At 39.5% G+C, this 25,388-nt stretch overlaps 1 protein-coding gene across 1 annotated transcript in view; it reads right to left on the bottom strand.

Moving 5' to 3' along the window:
• RASA1 (RAS p21 protein activator 1) overlaps positions 1-25,388 on the bottom strand; it is a 53,569-nt gene that overhangs the window by 19,222 nt on the left and 8,959 nt on the right. The window contains exons 2-10 of the mRNA XM_071580269.1: positions 19,329-19,478; positions 15,258-15,393; positions 14,487-14,557; positions 12,261-12,378; positions 11,360-11,391; positions 9,101-9,153; positions 7,702-7,852; positions 4,385-4,463; positions 1,577-1,697 (exon numbers count right to left, since the gene is read on the bottom strand). Of these exons, the coding sequence (XP_071436370.1) occupies positions 1,577-1,697; positions 4,385-4,463; positions 7,702-7,852; positions 9,101-9,153; positions 11,360-11,391; positions 12,261-12,378; positions 14,487-14,557; positions 15,258-15,393; positions 19,329-19,478 (911 nt within the window). The remainder of the gene's footprint in view (positions 1-1,576; positions 1,698-4,384; positions 4,464-7,701; positions 7,853-9,100; positions 9,154-11,359; positions 11,392-12,260; positions 12,379-14,486; positions 14,558-15,257; positions 15,394-19,328; positions 19,479-25,388) is intronic.

Genomic DNA, 25,388 nt, shown 5'->3' with positions numbered 1-25,388 from the left:
CAGGGAAAGGATTCTCTGAATCACAATGGATTAGGAACTTCCTGCAACTAATTAATGTGTAAATCAGATAACATTTAGAAAAAAACATTCAGTCTTTATTTGTGTACTTTATCCATCATAAATCCACTGGGGCCTTCTCAATAAACAAGTATGAAACTAACTTTCAAAACACAAATGTAACATCCACTTAGTTACCACACTACAACACCTAGATGAGACTGATTTTATTGCATTTATTCCATGAACACTTCGTGCCTCTCTCTATAGGTACTCAGTATTCCGATCTGCACATTTAATGTATCTCCCTCCCTCTCATTGAGCCATAAGTTTCCAATTCATTCTTATTTTATTCCTTACTCCACAACATCTCTCTACACCTTCTCTCACAATCACTCTTCCCATAGAAAAGAAGCTTTCTTTATTCTGTACAAACAGTTTAGTTTGGGATGGTTTGGGTGTTTTTAATGTGTCTCTTATATTTGGCTATATGTAAAATCATACCTTCTTTGTCACGTTTGTCACTGTCCACATCATTATCTGTAATAATCTTATCCTTCTTGTGATTTGTGGACATTTTGTTATTAATAGTTTTTCTGCCTCCAATAATGTTGACTTTTTTTAAAAAGTGGAAATAGAACACTTGGTAAGGGACCAGTTTCCTCAGTACTTCCAAGACTTGCTCAATGGCAATGCTTTAGGGTTATACTAAGGTAGCCAAACTGTCAGTTTTTAATGTATTTATTCATGTTATGTTGAAGCTGCCAGTGTTAAAGCCCTAAAAAGTCACTATCTCCTTTGTATGGCAGACTGTGCATTTTGAATTTAAGATATAAAACATATGGCCTTACAACAAGAGTCAAGCAGTTGTGCTCTGCAGTGAACATACAGATTCACACTATTCTAGCTCTCTCAAACTTGCTCTATCAGCTAGAATTTAATGAGTTCATATAAATACAAACACTTCATAAAAATACACTTCATTTAATGAGTTGGAATGGCACCACGATGAGGATTGCCTAGTTTTTGTGCTGTGCTCTGATATTTTTCAGGACAACTGCCAACCAACATTTGCACAGTGCATGTAATTTCAGCTATCATGTTCTTCTATTCACATACTGCTTAATGAAAGGATTTTTCATGTTCCTCACACACTTTCTAGAACCTTTTGCCCACTCCAGTTCTGCTCCTTCTAATAGCACTGCTATACTAACCTCACTAGGCATGCATGCTCAGCTAGGAGGAGCTGATCTCCACCCTCTGGTGACCAGCGATAAGGCACAACCAAATGGAATGAAGTTGCACCAGGGGAAGTTCAGGCTGGACCTTAGGAAAAATGTCTTTGCTAAGAAGGTGGCTCATCCTTGGAACAGGCTCCCCAGGGAAATGCTGGCAGCAACAAGCCTGTCAGGGTTTAAGGAGCACCTCCATGATGTACTTAGTCATGTGGTTTCACTTTTGGTAGACCCATGAGAAGCATGATCATTATAGGTCCCCTTCCCACTTAAAATACTTCTTGATTTTGTGATCCTTATCTGCTTTTTTTAAGGAAAAAATAACAGAAGCAAACATAACTCACTTTTTTTCAAAAGATAACCTTTTTTGACAATATTTTTATAAAAAGCATCCTTTGTTTTCCGCCGAATTGTATTGTAGATTTCTCTTCCCTCCACTGTATCATTAAGCACTTGTTCTTGGTGCTGGGGAACAAGAAAGAAAAACATACTTTAAGTTCAGAAACTGCCATCAAAAAATGCATACTATGAAGTTGCAACCAGGATCATCTTACTGAATGCTACCAACTCACTACTATTGTTCTCTCAAGTATTTTAATAAAACAATGTAATTTTTCATACAATACACTTGATAGAAATGTAATGTAATGTAACTATTTCCGTATTAGCAGAATTGACAGAAAAAAGCAGGATCTTACACTGTGATTTCTGTTAAATCTATGCAAGTCTTAAAAGATTTAGCTAGCTGCTGTCTTCTACCAAAGCTCATGGGCCCAAGCAAACATGTGTAAACTCTGAAGCAGCAAAAATGGTGCAGATCACAACGAAAACAAACTCACTCCAAGTGGCACAGTCCTTCATTAATCTCATTAGAACTCACATGTCCTAATTGAGTAGAACTTAACAGAAGAAAGCAGAAACGGGAAAGAGAAAAAGGATAAATTCACACAGAAAAATTGTAGGATCCGGAAACTCAAGAAATAAACAAGAATGGCCAAAACCAAAGCCAAGTCTGACCTTATTGAGTAAGCTGGTCAGCAAAGTTCTTTGTCCATAAGAAAACATGAAAAGACAGACTGTCAAGCAGTGAGAACAGCACTGAGATGAAAACAGACATATGAACTGATTTTTAGATATGTACATTCTACTTTTCTTCCTGCCCATGTGTGTACAAGAACTGATTTTGAACAAAACAACAGAAGCAAGGTGAAAAAGTTTAGTGGTACTAACAGGAATTACAGGACCTACAATGGAAGCAACATCCAAATGTTATGAGCTCAAGATAATGTCCATAACATAATTACACAAGGAGCAGTGCACCAAACAACATATATTTTAAATTTCATATTAGACATGGTAAGTCAATCAGACAAACCCTAAAGAATGCAAAACTTCAGAAGTTGTTTTTACCCCTTAAAAACAGAGCATGGTGGATGTGGAAGGGAGATAAAGCTGAACATTAACTGCACCTGTGATCACTAAATTTTTAAACAAAGTCAGAAGTGCATCTGGATAGTTTAAAAGGATCTGATTAACGGTCACATAGAAAATTAGTCAATACAAAGTTTATTAATACAGGAACCCCAACTGCAAAAAGCTAAAATGAAGAGTTACTGCCATGATTTAAGAGGAATGATGGAGTGTAAAGTTACTAGTAAAGTTTTCCAAGAAGCAATCTCGAAATTTGTATTTGCCTTCTGTCCCAACCACATTTCCCTGCGTGGTTTAAAAACAGTAGACAAGGGGGAAGCACTGAGGACACAACACAGCACTACAGGAAAGACTGGAATAGCAAAGTGTACATCTACTAGTAAACACGCAATTTACACCTCTTGACTTATTTATGCTAGAATACAGAAAGTGTGCCACTTGAGCAGCTGAGTCATGCACTGGAGGACTGGGCCATGATACAAAGTGGCTGTGCCAATATACGGGTCTTACTTGGATGGACTTAACTTTTGTCATGGCAGCCCCTGAGATGCTGTGTTTTGTTTTTGTGACTGAAACAGTGTTGGTAACACACGAGTGTTCTGGCTCTTCTTGACCAGTTCCTGCACAGCCTCAAGGCCTTCTCCATTTCCCTCTCTGCTTCCCCCTGGCAAGGTGGCTTGAGTGGAAAAGATGCTGGCAGAGACAGCCAGGACAGATGATGACAACTGAGCAGAAGAATATTCCCTATCACATAACATCATGATCAGCAATAAAACTGCATGTGTGTGTGGGGAGGTGCCTGAGTGACCACTGCTCAGAGACTGGCTGGGCACCAGTCTGCCTGTGGGAGGTGGTGAGTCACGGCCCATACCCACCCCTTTCTTTGTTAATTAAACTGTATGATGTACCTCAACCCAGGAGTTATTTTGCTTTTGTCCCATCCCACAGGAACAGGGCGTGAGCAAACACAGGTGTAGGTCCTTAGTAGCTCATCAGGGTCAACCCACCACATGTATTCTAGGATATTTGTAAGTGCTTTCCAGAAAGAGAATTACCCTTGACACAGTACTCTAAACTATTCTGGTCCACTGTGTTGAAGAAAGATGAGTTCACACTGAAATTGTAGCAGGGCAGCTACAAAATCACTACAAAGTGACAGGATCAGCTTTGGTGTGCTTTGCTTGGTGAAGGAATAATGTATGCATGTAAATGTTACAATTATAAGTTCATGAAAAGCTACATGATGTGATGTGCATTTTATTTGTGGCCTCTTAGAATGAACTTCTGCAATGGGGAAAGTGCACTCCAGAACAAGTGCTGAAATCATCCCTGAGGCTTTTCTGTGTGTTCAGGTTTCCTCTGACAGGACAAAAACCCTGGACACAGAAGAGAGGAGGGCAGCCTGGTGCCCTCAGTCCCCAGCACAGGACTGTCACAGTAAGGCTGAGCCAGGGGCCAGAGTAAAGGGCACAGAACAGAGGCTGAACACCTCACAGGACAGAGTGAGCTTACCACAACTTTTGTTGATTACAAGCCAACCTTTCATAAGTGAATGCATTCGAGGATAAAACAAAAAGAAACAGACCAGCTGAAAATATTAAAACTGGAGATATTGCTGTTTAACTACCACTGGAATCTCTGCTGTAATGCAGTTCATAAATTGATTTGATAATGATTCAGTCTGTGACTTCAACATTAAACACTCAGAGATGAAATCTTACCTGTGTTGGAACAGGATCTTTTAGGTAATATCCTTCAACGATCTGTTCTTTTCTATAGTGCTCAATGATGTCAGCAATACTATTTCAACAAGAAAAAGAAAATTAAAATGTTAAACTCGTTAATTTTTCCTCTGCTCAAGAACCTGCTTTTCCATACAACCACAGAGAAAACTTTCTCACGAAGTTTTAATAAAATCAAGTGTTAATCACCATAATCTTATTTGCAGCAATGAGAATTTGCTAATATACCGAAGTCAAGAAAGTTCACAAAACTGTATTCAGAATGTACTAATTCTAAACTCCGCAAAGTATTTTAATGAGTTGCTTAAAATGCCAAACAAGGCCACTGCACTTTCCACACTCAAGTAGCACATGTGCATTACCCACTTTCCAACCAGTGTGAAACTTCCTATTTCATTGGCAATAATTTTCCAAGCCCTAAAGTAACTAGGAAAAGAGAATGAGAGATATTCCAAGTGAAGTGTAATCTCTTTCTAAGAGGATAGGAACAGAAAACAGGAAAGGTTTGTAGCAGAGATTATACTTGGAAATCCCTGAGCTATCCTGTTCAATTAAATACTCAGACAGTAGCACTCCTCTACAGGGAAGTATTCATTCCAATCACCAGACTCAGATTACAGTTGCACTTGGAAGGCTCAGGAGAGAAGTCATGACAGATACAAACTGAAATTCAAGGCATGTGAGTTGCTCTAGTTTTTGCAGTTACTGAAATTTACATTGTAATAAAGAACAGCAACATGCACATCAATAAAAATAATAATTTTTATGCAAAGTATCAATCTAAAAAAAAAGCTAAATAATTAAGTAGATAAAAATTACTAACTGGCCTTCATGCATACTCATCCGAGTGTGCAAAGATAATGAACAAGGCCTGTGTTCAGCACAGGACAATAGCTGATACAGTAAAAATAATCTCAAAAATTTCTAAATAAAGCTATATCAAGGGTTTTTAGTTCACTCTTCTCTCCCTCTCATTCTGAAGCTATGAACTAGTGCAAGCATGATATAACAATCTTCCCACAAGTATTATTTTTAGTTTTTAAGTATGTAGCGTGACATGAATTTCTCTTCCAGTTTCAGTGAAATCAAATAATTAATTTCAACTGTATCTGAGATGTATGTGCTGTTTTCTGCATAAGAATTTGAATTTCAATGTCATGCTACAGAAAATAATGACTTGGTCATTCTTTTTAACAGGTTGAATAGCTGTTAGTGCCAACCTTCTGTCATCAATAACACAGCATTGCATAATTTTTCCCACTCATTAAATCAGGAATACCTTGACTGTCAATGACTCCTCTCCTGTCTGAGGAAATGTCAAGGTTTCCTCACTAAGGAGTTCAGTGGACTTTTTCATATGACTTCACATGGACAGTGGTTTGGTAAACAATAAGACCCCTGTGAACCTGTGCCTGTGCCACACTCAGGCTGCTGGAACACCTTCATTAATCAGTCTGGCCTCTGACATCCTCACTGAAAACCAGTGTCACCTTTCCTTGAAGGTGAATGCTCTTTTAATCAAGTATTAAAAATGCCAGCAGGAGTTCCTCAATGTAAGGAGCAGGTCGCTAATTTCTTCCAACTTTGTAATATGGGCTGAAGAATAAACTCAGTTGTATTTAAAAACTCCTGCTGTAATCAAGAGTACTATTTCGACTCAAACTTCATGCCATGATGGAGCAACTAAGTGCTTGGCTCTGCAGACTCTGATCCCACTCGATTCAGATGGTCACCTGTGTATTGCCTTACCACCACAGCAGCTCAAATGCCTGAACACCGAAACACAAAGGCTACAGGTATCTCCAGACATGAACACTACAGAATGTGAATCTGCAAGGCATCAGTTATCTAACACGTGAAACATCAAGGACAAAATCATACCAATCACAGACTTTTTCTAGGGGACAGGAAAATGGATCACAGCCTTCCTCAGTGTTTGCCAGGAACAGAAATCTTACACAAACCACATCAAGAAAGGTATAAATGACTATGGATTAAAAAACCAAACTGCTAGTCTTGGTTTGAATGGAGAGAAACTTGAGACTAATAAGAGTTCCACTAACTTTCTGACTAATTTGACATCACCTAGGGGACTCCTGGCCTACCACCCTCCTAATAAGCCATGTAAAACTAGAGAATGTGCCAAAGAGCATCCACCTTCAAGGAACGGCTGACACTGGTTTTCAGTGAGGATCACAGAATCAATTGGGCTGGAAAAGACCTCCGAGATCATCAAGTCCAACTTTTGATCCAACTCCAGTCCCTTCACCTGATCATGGCACTCAGTGCCACGTCTGATCTCAGTTTAAAAACCTCCAGATGTCAGAGGCCAGACTGATTAATGAAGGTATTCCAGCAGCCTGGGTGTGGCACAGGCACAGGTTCACTGGGGTCCTATTGTTTACCAAACCATTGTATATGTGAAGTCATATAAAAAAGTCCACTGAACTCCTTAGTGAGAAAACCTTGACATTTCCTCAGACACACCAGCTCCTGGATCTCTACCCACTCAGAAGCCAAGTTGGAATTTATCTCAATTCCATACTGGGATGGAGAATGCCCTAGTTTTACATGAACAAGACTGGAAAAGCACTGATATTTTTAGACAGGCAACAACCTCCATTAATATGGGAAGTCAAGTTTTCACTACTGAGAAGTCTTACAGCAACTCTAAAAAAAACAAGAGTACCAAGGATGGAGGTGCACTGATAGCCTCTTCCTCAAAAGGTGACACTTACCTCATTATTTCTTTTTCTTTTTGTACAAATTACTATATTTTTGCCCCAATGGCAAAAAAAATCCTCAAGTTTGCTGTCTCTAAATGAACTCATCTGGATTTCTCTTCCAGGTATAACACATATTACAGTGATTTTGTTCCAGCAATGGAGATTTTTTTCCCCATTTCTATAATTTGAAAACTCTACTGACTGTCCCAGATAAAATTAACACACTTCTTTTCCATTTTAAATGGACAAGAACACACCAAGTAGCTTCCAAGCTCCTTCCAACAGAGCATTCTTTTAATTACAGATCCACAAATTATAGATCCTACATGGCCCTTTCAATCCACAATTTACAGTGTGAATCAACTAGTTTGCAGAAGGACTCATAATTCAAGAGAAAAAAAAATTAAACTTAGGCTTTTTAAGCTGTTAAGAATCTGCTCAGTTACAAGTAATTACTAAGGAGGTTAGGGTAAATGGTTAGTATAACAAAAACTACAGTCTTAAAATCGTATCATTAAATACTTACACAAATATAAAATACACACAATTCCTTTTCCCATCAAAACTTACCTATTATAGTATCTGCCTCCCATCATAAATTGATTGTTTGATGTTGGGCATATTTTAAAACGCTGAATATTTTCACTGGTCCGAAAATAAAGTGAATAATCACCAGGGGTATTATCTGAAGGCCTCACAAGAAAACTGCACACCTGACCAACTGAAAATATACCATAATAATGTTAATTTCCTTAGTGTTATATATAACCCCCTATTAAATCTATTTCCACATAAATTAGGAAGAACTGTACACTTAAAGAAATGCAAAGCCTACAAGGTAAATTTCAGCAGTGATCTCCAACTAGGTGAACTAGTACTAAACCACCAAAACTGTTTAAAAATGGTTCGGTTGTAGCTTGCAACCTATCCACATTTTCCCTACTTCTTTAAAAAAGCATTACAAAAAAGGTTGATAAAGTTTTCAAAACATAATTTGTTCCAATATTTAAAGTAAGCTATTAAACAATATGGGTTTGAAATACTGATGTTTTAAAGAAATACTTGCTTTAAGAAAGTGCAAGATATATTTATTATATATTTTCCTTTAGATATACAAAAGCATGGTCTCCACAGCCCTTTGAAGAAGACATCAGTAAATGAAATAATTGATTACACATGTATTAGTTTAAAAATTATTAAATTAACTAGACTTAAGAACATACTCAGTACTCACAGGCTGTAGTGGTTTTAGCTAGGCCTCAAATTGGCAGGCTCAGAGAATCTATGTGGATTGGGAGACAGCTCTCACCTGACTGGGTAACCAAGGAAATATTTCATACCCGATGATGCAAACCTAAGATATGTTTGCAGCAGTGGGAGGTGTTAGGTCAGTTCCACCATAGCTGAGGTACTGACAGGACGTAGTGCAACTCCTGTCTTGCTAGAGTAGGCCTTGCTCCTGAAGCTCCCACTGCTTGCATTGTTTGAGGTCAGGGAACATTTTGTTGTTACTCTTTCTGTTTCGTGCTATGTGTCTTTTAGAGTACTTACAGATCTAGAGTAACAGACTTTACTTTGTATTAACTGGGGAGTAAGAAGTTATTTCTTGTTACATATAACTTGTGTAAGTGTGTGTTATATTGTAGTTTTCTCTTAATTTTCCCTTTTCTGTATAAATACATGTGGTTAGTTTCAGCATAAACCTGGTTTAGAGGTTTTTTTCCCTCTACCCCTTCTTCCCTTTTCACTCTGTCTTGGACAGTTGGCGTTTTGCAGCTCAACCCAAGACACAGGCACAGCAGCTCTGCTCCAGTGGTGTATTCTACTGAGGTTGACACCACAGGGGTTGGGGACTGTAAGACACGCACGTATGTTCAGACATAAAAGGAAGTTTTGCTACACTCTAATGTTAATGGGATTGCTTTGTGCCATTTCACTGCTACCGTACTTCAATCAGAAATACATGTACCTGTCATCAGCAAATTGTAAGCTTCTTGTTTGGAGATCTTCCCATGGAACCATCTTAACAAAGATGAAGAGAAAAATTAGAAAGCAAGACTACCAGCTCTCTTTTTTGGTTATGGTTATATCGAGGTTCTGGAACTTATGAATCAACCTTTATGTAAAAAGGCCTAGTATATACAGATGAGATAACGATTATGCTACTTAATGATTCTGGTCTACCAGCAGCATGGAAAAAGTAGCAATTACAGGCATATAAATAAAATAATTTCAATAAAAATATCCAACATGTGGAGCTGATGTTCAAATTCAATTGCATTTAGAGATTAAAATGTCTAAAGAGTAGATAATTTGATGGCATTATCTTGTCAGTATCATAGAGCAATTTACTTGAATCATGAAATCCAAAGTTAAAAGAAGAAGAATCCAAGGACGTTAAACACTGTACAGAAAACCTCAAATTTGCCAGAGCTGTGGAAATAAAATGTAGCTTTAAGTTAATGCATACAAACTGCTTTGATCTCACACCCTGTACCTTCCCAGAGTCCTGTGTCAGAGCAGTATCCTATGAAAGTTCAGCAGCCTCTGCCTGGTCTCAGCCTGCCACCACTATTCAGTTGCTACAGCTACTACATGCTACCTCAAATAAAAGCTAAAAATATGGCTTCTTTATGTATCAGAGAAAAGCCCAATTTCTTTCTTTCTATACTACTTTTGGAGGGTATGCTCAAAGCAATCTTCTCTAGATTCCTCTGGGCAAACAAATGTTGAAAGACAGTATCAAAGCTCCAGACATCTGCTACAAGTTACTTTGCAAAAAAAAAAAATAAAAAATTCTGTATTTGAAGGGATCCCTACTGCCAAATTAACTAGCAGAACTCAGTACACAACAAACACACCAGTGAAATGCCTCCTGCAGCCACTGGCCTCTTGGAGATTAAAAAGTGGGCAACAGAGAAAAGGCAGCAAGTGTAAATATGACAACAGACAAATGCGGACACCAGATTAAATAATCAAACCACTACTAATTTTTTATTTGTCACTCATCTTCACTTTTTATGATCATAGAATCCTTCATGTTGGAACAGACCTTTAAGATCATCGAGTCCAACACTTAACCCAGCACTGTCAAGTCCATTACTAAACCCTGTCCCCACACCTACACACCAAATCCCTCCAATGACAGAGATTCCACCGCTGTCCTGGCAGCCTCTTCCAGGGCCTGACAACCTTTTCAGTGAAGACATTTTCCCTGATATCCCATCTAATCCTCCCCTGGTGCAACTTGAGGCTGTTTCCTCTTGTCCTATCACTTGTTAGCTGGAAAAGAGACAGATATCCATGTGGCTACAACCACCTTTCAGGTAGTTGTACAGTGGGTAAGGTCCAACCCCTCAGCTTCCTCTTCTCCAGGCTGACACCCCCAGCTCCCTCAGCTGGTCCTCACCAGACCTGTGCTCCAGACCCTTCACCAGCTTCACTGCCCTTCTCTGAACTTGCTCCAGCTCCTCAATGTCCTTCTTGCCATGAGGGGCCAAAGACTGATCCCAGAATTTGGGGTGTGGCCTCACCAGTGCCCAGTACTGAGGAACAATCACTGTCCTGGTGCTGCTGCCCATGCTATCATTGATCCAAGCCAGGATGTCACTGGCGTTGGCTATCTGGGCACCTGCTGGCTCATGTTCAGTCACCATCAACCAGCACCCTCAGGTCCTTTTCCACCAAGCAACTTTCCAGCCACTCTTACCCACAACCTGTAGTGCTGCCAGGGGTTGTTGTGACCCAAGGGCAGGAACCATCACTTGACCTTGTCGAATCTCATACCATTGGCCTCTACCCACCCACCCAGACTGCCCAGATCACTCTGCAGAGCCCTTTTATCCTCCACTACATCAACACTACCACCCACGAGGCTTACAGACACCTCTCCCATACTACTTGGCTCTCTTTCCAGTACTTAAAAGAGCTTTTATCTCTCAGGCAACTGTGTTCAAGAAATACTCCATTGTGCATATTTTGGCTGAAAGTGATCATACATGGACTCATCTAAGATTTTGACACTGCAATATCCATTAGCAGTAGGCAAACCTATCACAGGACACTTTCATGTTAATTATCTCTGCATCTTCAGCAGCTAGTACATAAAAAAGTCTGAGATGAAAAAAAAATAAATCTCTTTGGTCACTTTCTCAAAAGCTTGGAAATCTCATAGTCGAAGTTTACAAACATTTATGATTGCTTTTAATAACAAAACAAAAATCCTTACATTTTGCCTTCATGGGGATCTTCTTCTCTTCCCTGTGAGAAAATTAACACATTAAGTGCACGTCAACATGAAGACAGCTCAATTCAAAAAATAAACTTCGTAAGTTAAGACCTTCTGTAGAAAAACCCCAAACACTTGTAAGTCTGAGGCATTTTTGAATTAAGGGCTTACTGCAGTTCTGTGAAAAGTTTTCTTCTTTGTTCATTAAGTGGAAATTCAGCCAAAATATGTTATTTCTGTGAATTGTTTCTATCATGTTTCCAGTCCTTCTTTAGAGGTGGTAACCTTCTAAAATCCCAACTTTCCTAAGCTAAAATTAGCCACTGACCTATCAATGTACAGATCAATAGTCTGCCACTTCAATTTAGCCATTCACATCCTGACACAGGTCTGCGAGAAGCACCTCAGGGAACACTGCTACTAGCAAAACACATGCATTGTGCACAAAAAATAGCATAAAAAATACAGTTTTTCTTTTTTTCTTTTCATCAATAGATTTTTAAGCCAAATTTCATCCTTGTAAAAAGAGAAAGACCTACCACAATGCAAGATTTGTAGATTTTGTGAACATTTCATGGCAATTGTAAGAGAGAAATGCTATTAAAATGAATAGCAGATTCTTCACCAGGACAGTCAAGGTCAGGGAAGAGTTTAGCAAACTTACAGTACCCTTCATTTCTACTTATCTTTGGACAACACATGAATGAGCATTTTTGATACTGAATTAAGCTTAAAGATTTGTTATGGTATTTAAGAACTACTAGGCCAAATTACTAGGTTTAGAAAAGCACATAATTAGAAAACAGGCAGTTAAATGTCACTACGTTTCATTCACTCAAATATTATCTAACCAAAAAAAAAATCTCGTTCATTTAAGACATTTGAATACAAAATTACTTACCACTTCTTCTACCAGGTCTTCTACAATAAGACCTTGTTCATCTGTCCGTAGGTTTGTAACCCACATCCAACCATCTTCCAATTCATTATGGACAATGAACATGTCTCCTTTAAGGAAACTGAAGAGGGTCACAGCAAGACTTAAGTCAGAATACAATCATAACATCAAGTTTAATGAACACAATTAATTTCTGAGTATAATTTCCACAAAATATTCATGATCTGATACCCCCAAGCATATCATGTGTATTTTCCCCATAGTAAGAGGCTACTATATATAAGCTTTCATATTTTTGATTTATGTTTAGTAGCTAATATATACTTCAGTGCTGTCAACTTCAAAGCATGCTAAGGATGTATAAAACAAAAAGAACACCATAACAATATTAAAAAGAGTAATACTGTTCTTTTACCTAGAGAGATCAAATACTAAATACAAGTAAAACAACACTCTATGAAGTCTGTCAGAAAATAATATTCCTTTCATTGAAAAATAATCTTGCATAACAGAAGATGTGGAATATCTATTCTTTATGTTCTCACATATGAAGACAAATGATACAAAGAGAGCACAGAACAGTCACCCGAGAAGCCACACGAGCTACAAGAAACGTGTAAGAAACACTAACATAGAGAATCACAGAATCAGCTGGGTTGGAAAAGACCTCTGAGATCATCAAGTCCAACCCATGACTGAACACCACCTTGTCAACCAGACCATGGCACTGAGTGCTACATCTAGTGTTTCCCTAAAGACATCCAGGGATGGTGACTCCACCTTGGGTAGTCCATTCCAATGTCTAATCAACCTTTCTATAAAGAAAATCCTCCTAACATTCAACCTACAGCTCCCCTGCCATCCTGTCATTCACTGCCTGTACAAAAGGTTGATGCCCACCTGACCACACCCTCCTTTCAGGGAGTTTTGTGTCACCCCTGTGCCTCCTTTCCTCCGGGCTGAGGTCCCCCTCTCTTTTTATTTTCACACACAGTAGCAAGCTGTGTTTGCAATATACCATTAGAGAGGCTCCTCATATCTTATCATCCTCTTCAAAAGCATAATTACAGTAACGAATATCCTCACATCATCCTTTAAAGGATCAGAATGGAGTGGACTGCAAGCCTTGGAACACATTTCCATCCCACTAGGATACCTTTCACTACAATTGAGACTAATAGTCCCAAACCCAAGCCAATTCCCAATCCAACTGGTGTGTTACATCAAGTTATGAAACCAGGATTGTCATCTTAGTGACATTACAAATCTCTTTCAAATACTTCTACTTTTCCATCTGAAAAAAAATTCATCCCAAAAAAGCAGTGTCATTTACAAGCAAACAGAAAATGCTCTTCTATTGACAGACTCTTTTTTCTTATTCTTAAATTTATGAGTAGTCATGGCTCACTTTCTCTTTCTAGTGGTCTGAATTGTTTGCCTTAAACTAGATATCTACAAGTAGGTAGTTCTGTGGCAGTTCAGGAAAAAAGCTAGCTCATTTCTTTCACACACTCATGTAAGGCATTTCCACACAGAATACTTTCACACAAATTTATTCCTTTGGTAAATATCTAGGCCTTTTCAAAACTGTAACATTATTAACTTTACTTCCATAAACCTAATGTACCTTCCCTTACAATTAATACAAACAAATATACTGAGAATAGGAAGTCTTACTGTTATTTCCAAAAACAGAATAGAGAGGCATCATCCTTTAATCTGTGTTAAGTTAAAAGGGGTGTAGGGGTGAGCATAAGTGCATTAGAGTTCTGCCTTAAAGAGAAGAGAGCTATGTGGAGTGTGTGTGGTGGCCTGTAGGCAATGGCAGGCTGTGTTGTGTAAGCTGAATTGGATAACCAGTAATGTAATGGTATGTTGGATGTGAGAGAACATTAAAGGTGTGGATGTTACTGAGTGAGTCAGATGATCTAATAGGAATTTCTAGGAAGTACTTCTTCTGTACTACTACTATGAGCTATGAGGATCTGTCTCTTATCTATCTTGAGTAAAGTCTTGTAAGCCTTCTGACCAAGCCTTCTGATGTCTGCTGTGCCTGAGCTCTTCTGACTGTCATCCATGGCGCCCGCCTGCTTGGGACTAAGAGGCTGACCCCTATACTTGGCTACCCCAATACATGGTGACCCCAATACATATCGACATCTACTTAAATCCTCAGTATTTATAAATACTTTTGAGAATTTCTCACATACTACTCTTATTCAAACATACCTTATTTCATCAGTTTCTGGCACTTTGGTGTAAGGTAGAATTGCTCGAACTCTCCTTCTGTCCTCCACAGGCTACAATTTAGAAGAAGAGAACAAAGATAATACTTTTGCTTTTTATAGTGTAGAATCCTTCTTTCCAGCATTATGTTATTCTGGGGCCAAGGACTGGTAACATCACTTGCCAGTTTTAGGTTTTCCAAGCTCAAATGCTTAGCTAAGAGAGCTCTCATTTTCTACTTAAGAGTAGAAGTGTCCATAAGTTTAACATCCAGAAACATCTTTATTTAGGTTTTGGGTTTGGTTGTAGGGGACATTATGTTTTGTTTCATTTTAATTACTTATATTGTTTTAAGGATGGGCATGTGAAAGAAACCTTGATTATCTCCAGGTTGCATATTTTGAAAGCACTGTTTGATACACAATATACCACAGACCTGTGAAAGTTACATTACAATGGTGCTCTTTATTAGCCAAGAACTGCTGTTTTTCTTGTTCATTTCTGTCTACTCAAAAGGCTGTTACTACACATGGAGATAACTGCAACATCTCCAGCTTCCTCATTATGTATTTCCATTAAATAGCAGGGGTTTTTAATCATTACTTTGCACCAGTAAATAGGTAAATATTCCTTGGAATTTCACACATGCCTTTGCAGAACTACAGGAAAATTCCTCAAATGTTTTTCTCCAAAAGAACTATGAGTAGTGATTAAAGTAATGAGTGTATAAGTAAGTTGCACTTCAAAATTTTACTGTAAAATTTTACCACTTGCCTCTGGAGGTGCTACTGGAAATAACAGCTTCTCCCCTTTCAGTAAACAGGACACGTGACTGTAGTAACCGATCAGGTCTGAGAGAGACGCAAAGCGACGCCCACCAATGTAATAGTCCCCACACATGGCAATAATCCTGTTAATGAAAAGCTTGACATCAGAATATTTTTGCTACTTATTTTTCTAAAAGAAAAGGACATTAGGATCACATTTAACTCTGTGGTAGTTTGGAATTACTATGTAAATTCTCTCCCCTGCCACTAACTGCCCATGCCATTAGTTAACAAAGAGAGGTAGTTAACTGCTACCATCTTCTTCTTATCGGTTGGGTGGAGGCAGGTTGTCTCTTTTGGTTTTGGGGACATTTTTTTTGACTTCTAGCTCGGCTGAACGAGGAGCGGGGTGTGTGCTGCTGAGGAGGGAAGCCGTTCTTCTCCTGCTCCTCGTTGCTGCTGGCTGCTGCTGCTGCTTCTTGCTGAGCCTCTTCTTTTCTCCTCGCCACGGCTGTTCTGGTTTCTGCATTTGGAGGTCCCAGTCTCTGCTCCAGTCTCACCGCCACCTGCAGCGTCACGGCCTGCCCGCCCCGGCTGGGGCAGCGACCTGGGAGAGAGAAGTTGCAGCTGCTTTCCAGGACACGCAGCAGTTCCCCACTTCCAGTTTTCCTTCTTCATTTGGGACAAGAGACACAGAGGGAGAGACAGAATTCAACTGGGAACTCACCCTACAGCCAGCCGGGTTGTGACACGGACACTGCCTATAACTTTTCTTCAGGAAGAAACTTACTGGTTTGGTGGTTGTTGTTTTTTTTTATTGTGGTGTTGGGGGAAGCAGTTTGGTCTGGTCTGTTTACAGTTATATCTATACCTACAGATAGATATATATATATATATCAGTTAAGAACAGTTATCCTTCTTGTATCCATTGTCTGATTAAAGTTCCTTTTCTTAAATTTGATAAAGAGTGGCGTGATTATTGTGGAGGAAACCCCCTCCTCCGCTTGTGGGTAAACATTTTGGGTTTTGCCCCTCAAACTGAGACAAACTCTTAAAACAGTGCCTACATTCAGCTAAATTAAGTACCACAGGCCCTCTGAAAGCACTTAACTAAACCTTAACTAATTAGAGTAAACAATTTTCAGCGGAGAGAAAGGACTTCACACAACAAGCCTTGAGGTTTATAGTGAAGACCCTTCTATTACAGACAGCACACAGTTTATGTAGGGTTAGAACTACATCTTATTGGCTAAATAAGGTCTCAGACCACCACGTTAAAACTTTTAATTGGTTAAAACCCGTATCTCAAAAGTTCCACGTTGATAGTATTATTTTAACCTGGCTGTTTTCACGCACCTGCAGAGTCCTGTGAGAACCTACTCTGTGAATCTTTGGGGAGTAACCTCCTGCCTACCAGCCAGCAGCAGCTGAGCTCCTTGCTGCTTCTAGCTGATAGCTAAGTCTGACAGGGTTTGTGCAGGCTGGTTTCAGTCTTACAGAATCTTATACAGATCTGAATTGCTCACTTGTGACTTTTCTGTTGCTACATCTACTGAATATTTCACCCAGAATTACAGATATTGCACGATACACCAGTCTTATCTAAAGAAGTGTTGATTCACAGTAGACAGTGCATTTGTCAGAACTAAGTGAAACTAAAAGGAAAGAAAATGTGTGAGTGTCCTGGAAATCTGAAGTAATGCACGAGTAGACACAACAGTATCATTATTTGTATCTTGCAGAACATATACCTTTTATGATCACAAGCATAAACTTAACCAAGGAGCAAAGTATTTTAACAAAAAGTTACTACACTTGATTATATAATGCATAAAACTTAACACCTCAAAAATTACTCATTCTGAAATGATCTCCCTATACACAATTTAAAAATTTGATAACTAATGGAAAAAACCTTACACAATCATTTCAGTAGTTCAACACAACAAAAAGTCCTTCCCTGACTGCTTATTTTAGTATCTAGGAGTGGTGTTTTTTCTTAAAATAAAGAGTCTTTAATGCATATTTTGAACTAAATTATTTTTCCCAAACTTAGACACAAAATGTAGACAAAGATGAATCTTCAGATATCAGAGTTTAAAAGCACATAGCACTGTAAGTAGAGTCAGAAAATAATGCAACTCTAGTGACACAGGCTAGATATTCTGGCATATTTTCTCCCAGATTCCTTGGCAAATTAATTCAACAGGGATTAAGGTTCTAAATGAAGTTTAGTGTTTCGGATTATTATGTCATCAAGCTTAAGTGAAACCTTTCTTCAGAACCCTGAGTTAGCAAATACAAAAAGACATCTGTAACTACAGAAAACTCCAAAGAAATAGAGTAAATATAAGTATTTTCCATCAAAATACATTGTATCACTCTGACTTACCAAAAAAGGTAACACTTTAGTAAAAAATGTTTGCTTTTGACACAATCATATGTTGCATGAGAGTATCCATGACTGTATACAACTTTCAAGGGACATCAAAGGAATTAAGACAAAGATTCTTTAAGGCTTGAAAATAATTTTCTTAGGGAATCAGAAACCATTAGATTATTTTCTACCTGAGAGGCCAGAAACACTTTTATGGTGCACATGAATCAATAGCCAATTTCCTGACAGTGACTTCAAAAAAAGGTCTTATAAATAATCCAAGACTCCAAAACAGCACTAGAAAGCAAGCATGGGCACAGTTTATTTTTCTTCTACTGCTACACAGGAACCAGTTCCCAAATGAGTATCAGCACAGCCAAGAAGCTCAAACTGATAGCTCAGATGGCAAGACGCAAACCTGAGGTATTGCTTTTGTGTCACACTATCTGTACTTAAAAGAGAATTATGCTTTCATGTCAAGGGTACATCAGCACCTCTGAATCACAGTTCATCACACGGCAGATGCAACCAAAACCTCCCTGCATTTGCAAGCCATGCACATAGTGGCTCATAAACTGGCATTCTGGCTAATTCCCATTTTCAGAAGTATGAGTATTTGCTTTGGACTTCTTTGTTATCACGGAGGTAGTCCCGTGGTGTAAAGGAGAGCACTCTGGACTCTGAATCCCAAGGTCCTGAGTTCAAGTCTCAGTGGAACCGTCCCCTGGCAGTTCAAGCCTCCCTGCCATCCCCTCCTGTCAGATCTCAGATGCTCAGCAGGGTCAGCCCCGGTCAGTACCAGGAGCTGTGACAGTCCCGAGGACTTCCCTGTCATTATCCAAGCTCGCTCGGCCGTGGCAGATGGACCTCTGGACGCAAACAGTGGGGCCAGTTCTGTGCACGCTGAGCCTCACCTCAACAATCCACTGTGCAGGCTGGAAGGGCACGTGGGGAGAGCCCTGCCCAAATCTTGGTTCCCGAAGTCTGGCCATACACACTTTTGTTATCAGACAAATGCTTCTTTTACTGCTGAAGAAATGTCTGTGTTCCTATTTTTGAAGAGGAACATTACACTGCAGCACTCCACTTGCTGACTAATTTTCAAGCTCTTCTTGGAATACACCTCATTTACAGCAAAGATTAAGTGACCTTATTAATGCACACTGTTTGACAATGGCAAAGTAATCCTAGTTACAAGTTTGGATAGAGTTACTTGTATTAAGAACAACTAATTCTTACACATGCTGAAAGCTGTTTCCAGCAATCCTTTTGATTATTAAACATAACTTTTTTTGGTGGTTCTTTTTTGTTTGTCTGTTTCCCCCCCCCCAAAATTGAGGAAGCAACCAGAGATGCCAGCACTTTAACTATGCCATGAGAGCTACAATGGCTGCCGTGGAACAGACTCAATCTCCTTGACTGACTAATGAAACCAACATGTTGCTTTAAGTCTGTTCAGAACCACTTCAGACTACCTTGTCTATCCAAATATTGTTGGTTTCCTCACACTTTTGTTCTTTATCTTCTAATTTTTAAGCACATATTTTGAAACAAACACAACTAAAGAGCTGCACCACGTACGTAAAAAGAGTCAAAATACTGAATTATAATATAATGGCCACTTTCTGCTTGTACCTTATTGAGTTCTGAAACAAAAGATAAATGGATCACAGTATTAAAAATAAAACACTTAATGCTCACCTAAAATGATTGACATTTGCTTTACTAAGGAATGAAAGCACAAATGAGCCTGGTCTCCGATCACTCTCTCGAATGAGGTAACTTCCAGGTTTTCCCGCTTGTCGAAGACGTTCTTCTGCAATTGTTCGGTCAAGTTTTCCATGATACCACCTGAAAAAGAGTAACAATTACTGCCCTTAGAATGTAAGGGGTTTGTTTATTCTCACAGAACAGACGTATGAAACTAACAAGATGTGAGGCAAAACTGATGTAACTCCAAAGTTCCGTTTCAAAGTTATTACATTGTTACAAGTCCAACCTCCCAGTTTATTTATTTCCAATAAACAGTATTTTTAAGGTGGTGGAGTTTTTCAGACAACCTGCTTCTTCCAAGGAAGCACCCTAAGAGGTGGAGGCTCTACATGTATCCTCAGTTTTTCTCTCCTCCCTAATTTACTTATTTTAACCAGAAACAGAGGTGACTGTTCTGACTTGGAAGGCTCCTGCATTTTAAGCCTACACAGGGTTCAGGTCAGGCCGGACATTCCAAAAGCACAAACTGGAAGTACATTGTACCAGTCTGTTTCTCAGCTGGCGCAGATACTGCGGCTGCAAGGCCTGTACTGAACTGGACAGCAGTCACCACACCCCTATCCAGCCCCAAATCCACTTTTCCTAATCACAATGTGGACCCAAACCCTGGCAATTACAAGCGAATGCTGATGGATGGCCAACCACAGACTGCAAAGTATGACAGGGCAACACTTGAACCTAATGTGACCAATCAAGCATTCTCTCACCTTACCTCAGTTTGTTTACACAGAAACAGAACACTCATTCTTGCCAAAATGATTGATCATTCTTCTTTTTTTTTTACAGGCAGCAATGGAGAACACTTTTCAAACCACCCAACAATTGCTCTCACCACCTTCATCAAGCCAGCACGTTCCAGAGCAATAAACTACAATAATTCATTAGCTCCAATGACTAACTATGCTTAATTCAAGCTTCAAATTTTACACTCAAAAACATCAGCTGTCAAACACTGTTTTAGAAAATTTAAATCCTTCACCACTTCCGATCATGTGCATTTTACTTCTAACACTTCATATATGCCTTGCAAGAGTCACAAAAACGCAATTTGGAAGAGATATGTAAATGACCTTTTGAACTAATATTTACAAGAATACCAAATATATCATAGATTACTTCAAAAAAATTAATAGCTGGGCTGTTGATAAACTCTGACCAGACGCATTTTCTTCCCTACAAAACAGAAGCAAAAGCTTTGAGAGCTTTTATCAAAAGAAAAATCAGATAGACTTGAACCAGCAAATACCATTTTAGCAGTAGAAGCAGCACCAGCAGACACTGTTTACCCCGGCAAAGCCATGTGCTTCCCAGGATAGCTCTCCTTTGCCTCCCTTCCTCATCCTGATCAGAACAAGTTAAACCAGAAAAAGCACTGCTGTGTCTGTACAACACACAGCACTCCAGGGCGCTGCAGGCCAAGTTAGGCTGGCAGGTTCCTGTGCCATCCCACTCCAGAGCAGAGCAGACTCATGAACACAGATCTGTAGGTCAAAGACAGTCCACAAAAAAGGGGATCACACTTCGCCCCTGGAGAGGAGTCTGCTTAGGAAATGAACAAAATCAAGACTGTCAATTGGTTGGTCTCTTCTCCCAGGCACTTAGCAATAGGACAAGGGGGCACGGGCTTAAGCTCTGCCAGGGAAAATTTAAGTTGGAGATCAGAAAAAAGTTCTTTCCAGAGAGAGTAATCAGGCATTGGAATGGACTGCCCAGAGAGGGGGTGGATTCACCATCCCTGGAGGTTTTTAAACTGAGCTTGGCCGTGGCACTGAATGCCATGATCTGCTAAATGGACTGGAGTTGGACCAAGGGTTGGACTTGATGATCTCGGAGGTCTTTTCCAACCCAATCCACTCTATGATTCCATGAATTTTTAAGTACTTAGGATGAAATATTGTCAGTATGCACAGCAAAACTTCGAGTGAGTTTGTTGCCAGCACACGGCACAACTGGGCTCTGCCTTCCTGGACAGACCTACTTTAATGAAGTATGAAACCCTCCAGAGACTCTAGAAACTTTCCTGATCAAGAAATTCACTGAAACAAACATTCCATGAAGCCTATTTTAAACTAACAAGAAGTTTACTGAGCTTTTGTTTGTTCCTATTTATCACTCACTTCAGAAACACAATCGTAACTCCATTGAGAGACACACTGCATTACAATGCCACACTCCTCAAAGGCACAAATTCAAAATGGCAAAGGTGGGAGTCTTAGTAAGAACAAAAACTACCAATAGAGATCTACTGAAAAAAGGCAGCACCACGAGCCAACAATCAACTTTTTTGTAGGGGACTGAGACTTGTAACAATGATAGCACAAACTTGGGTGCTCCAATTGTCAGTCCAGAAGCTTTGAATCAAGAGGAAACCTCCTCACTGGTGACAGTAATGTATCTATTGGCATATCCCACACACTGCAGGTCACATTCTCCAACACTGAACAGGCCACATATACTCTGCCCCATTTAACAGTTTTATATCAAGCCTACCAAAATACATTTATTACCTGGTATAGCAGGGTTAAAACTTACTTGCTCCCCCATTTAAGGAAAGGTTTGTTTTCTGAAACAGAAATATCAAGTTAACTTCTGAGAGCAATTAAATTCAGCATCACTGAGTCCATATTTGAAATACCAACTTCTGATGGAAAAGACACTGTATTTCACTGCTCACTATGTATCAGTGTAATGCACAAATTGCTCTATAGCACCAGTCATAGCATTAAAATTAATATAAACTGCAGCAAAACAGCCAATGTTCAGCAATGATAGCAGAAAACAACCTCAGGAAGCCTCTCCAGGTACCACACATCTTTAACAAACAGGATACACACTTAGCTGGAGGCTTGTATGATACCATTAGAGTATACAAAATGCTTGTTAAGAAATAATTGCATTTTTGCAGACAGCAGAGTTTCATCACTAGACAAAATCAGTTTATTCAAGCAATATACAACCCAAGAGTGTTAGAAGACTTCACAGTCAGAAATGCATGTCTTATAATTCAGTCACCTATCACCTGTTTTCAGTATTACACAAAGATGCACCCTGCAGCTTTGCATAATTATCTTCAAGGAATTTGACAGTAAAGACTGTTCTACAAAACTGCAGTACTTTATCCGACTCAAGGAGATAAGGAGTGGCATTATATGTGTTCCTAATACTTCTGCTAAACTGGTATGGGGATTTTTTTGCTTTGAAATACATCCACAGAACATTTTTTCTGTGAATACTGATGAATGTCCCAAGTGCTAGTGAAGAATGTTAAGACCACTCATGTTGTCTCATCAGTTACAAAGCAAGATCCATCCAGTAATCAATGCTATCCAAAGAAAGTCCAACAGAAATGAGTAAATTTGTAATTTCATCAGAGAACAGAGCACAAACACTATGAAGGGTATGTCCAGGCTACCTTTATTTCTGAAATGAAGTAAGACCCAGATCCTTTGGCTTTAACCTTCAATCAAGTATCTTAGTGAAGCTTGAGCTCAGCATTTCTGCAAACAGACATTGCAAGAAACCACTTCTTCCTCTGAGTTTTGTAAGCCAAGACCAACAACTTCAGTATTTTTCAACCAAAATAGCTTCAAGTTTAACGTTTTTAGTGAGCAGCAGTGCTTAACCATACAGGTTCTTAACAGACACAAAAGGAAGTGCTGTGTATAGTGCACCATGAGCCTCATGGGAAGGTAACACTTAAAAAACCTGCCTTGCCGTTCTTAAATTACGAAGTTGCCACACAGCTCTGACTGATCAAATGCCTGCACTCAAACTCAGAACTCACTACACCACTTCAATGTATAATCTCCATCACTGACAAAGACAAGGTCCCTCTAATTTCCAGTCACCTCTGCTTGTTTGTCTCATCCTACCTAGGAACACTTGTGTATTTCTAAAATTAGATTTGCAATTTTTTGCATGCTGACAATCCACTACTTCCACTGTGTTTGGAGCAAACAATTCAATGACATTCTGAATCACAGCTCCTGCTCAACAATACAGTTGCTGTTACAACACACATTGAAAGAGAAGACCATAAGTAGCCTTGCAAGAGAATGTCATGGAACAATTCAACTATAAAATGTCCTACTGTCTACAGATCGCAATTCAGGTGGTTGCTTCTGTGACCTCCTGTTTAACTGTGTGCTTTAACAAACTCGTATAAGTGTTTTTTGTTTTGCTTCTAAGTGAATACCAATAATAGCCTTCCATGTTTCACAAACCAGACAAAAAGTCTGCATGAAAATTCTCCCATTTGCCGATTTAAAATGAAAGCTCCATGTTCCAAACTCCAACCCTACATGTCAGGATGTGAATTACAGCAAGCAGAGAGAATGCAGACACAACATCACAAACAGCTTATGCATCCAGACAAGAAACACAGGGCTGCACACGAGAACAGTCCCTACACTGCAGCCACAGCCACAGCCATGTCATGAGCCCTGTGGAATGGGCTGCACTGCAGTGAGAGCTGTTACTTCTGGTCTGCTGCAAACAGGAGAACCTTAAACTTTACTGAGCTCCAAGGGAGATGCTGACTCCCTCAAGGGAAGTTCTGGCCAGGTGGCGGTTGGTTTCTTCTCCCAGGCACTCAGCAATAGGACAAGGGGGCACGGGCTTAAGCTCTGCCAGGGAAAATTTAAGTTGGAGATCAGAAAAAAGTTCTTTCCAGAGAGAGTAATCAGGCATTGGAATGGACTGCCCAGAGAGGGGGTGGATTCACCATCCCTGGAGGTTTTTAAACTGAGCTTGGCCATAGCACTGAGTGCCATGATCTGGTAAATGGACTGGAGTTGGATCAAGGGTTGGACTTGATGATCTCAGAGGTCTTCTCCAACCCAACTGATCCTAGGATACCACACACCCACCCACACCAGTCCCATCCAGCCCAGCCTGCAGAGAGCAGGACTGCAGCTACACTGCTGCCCTTCAGCCAGTTCACTATACAGCAACAGCACTTCTGGTCCATGCAGACACACAGCAAGGCACAGGCTGCTCACAAAGAGGCAGCAGATGGTGAATTTGTCATGTGGAAAGAGGCAGTTGCTACTGTGTGTGGAAGGATATCACATTGTACAACCAAATCCTTTTATTTACATATTTCCTTTTTTTCATGTGGGAAAAGCAAATATGAAGCTTTGCTGTTCCAATAAAGGATTATGCTGTTACAGTATGCTGCAAGTTTTACTTGAGACCACAGCAGGTTAGGGAGGTGACAATGAAAGAGAAATTGGTAAGTAAAAGTGGATTTCAGCAACTTGGTACAAAAATAGATGCTGACAACAGCTGCTGACCTCTTTATTTCCATCTAGAAAAAGCAATGGCAAACAGGATAAACAGCCACCAAATGCCATATCCACTTTACTCACAACAGCTCTTCCCAGCCATACCTTGCTGCTTCAAGAAAACTTGTAAGAACAATGGAGAACTTGCAGGAGTCATGGCCAGTCCCACTTCTACTAATTCGAGACATTGCCTTAGTGCCTTTCACATGTCACAGATTCTTGTTACCACTTCCTCAGAGTATGATCTCTGTTCCAATTAAAAGGAAAAGAGAGTAAAGATTACTTTCAACTGGGAAAACTCTCAATTTCAAAAGGCACATGAAAGTATCAAGTACAGTTTCATGAAAACAAAGGAGAAAAATTACAGAACAAAATATCCTGAATTATTATTTATGTCTCATTCAGTTAAACATGAATCATCCTCCACTCAAGCCTTCCACCTGAAGATTCAAGGCTCCTATTCATTGTTCAAGTTTCATTTCAGTCTTACAGCTTCTCTCAGCCTAAAATGCATTCTTAGTTTCACCATTTTTTTCCAGATTCTGTCTTTCAGCATTTATACCCCACCTCCACCAGACTTGTGAGGCTGCATTACTGCCTTTATGCACGTGACGGGTAGAGATTAAATTAAACTAAATTTCAGTCAAACTACTAAATTTACCTCCTCCTTCTGTCTTCTTACTCACTACGCAGTAGTTATCAA

This window comes from Pithys albifrons, chromosome Z (genome assembly GCF_047495875.1).
Source record: "Pithys albifrons albifrons isolate INPA30051 chromosome Z, PitAlb_v1, whole genome shotgun sequence".
Lineage (NCBI taxonomy): Eukaryota > Metazoa > Chordata > Aves > Passeriformes > Thamnophilidae > Pithys > Pithys albifrons.
This window is presented reverse-complemented; position numbering and strand designations above follow the sequence as displayed.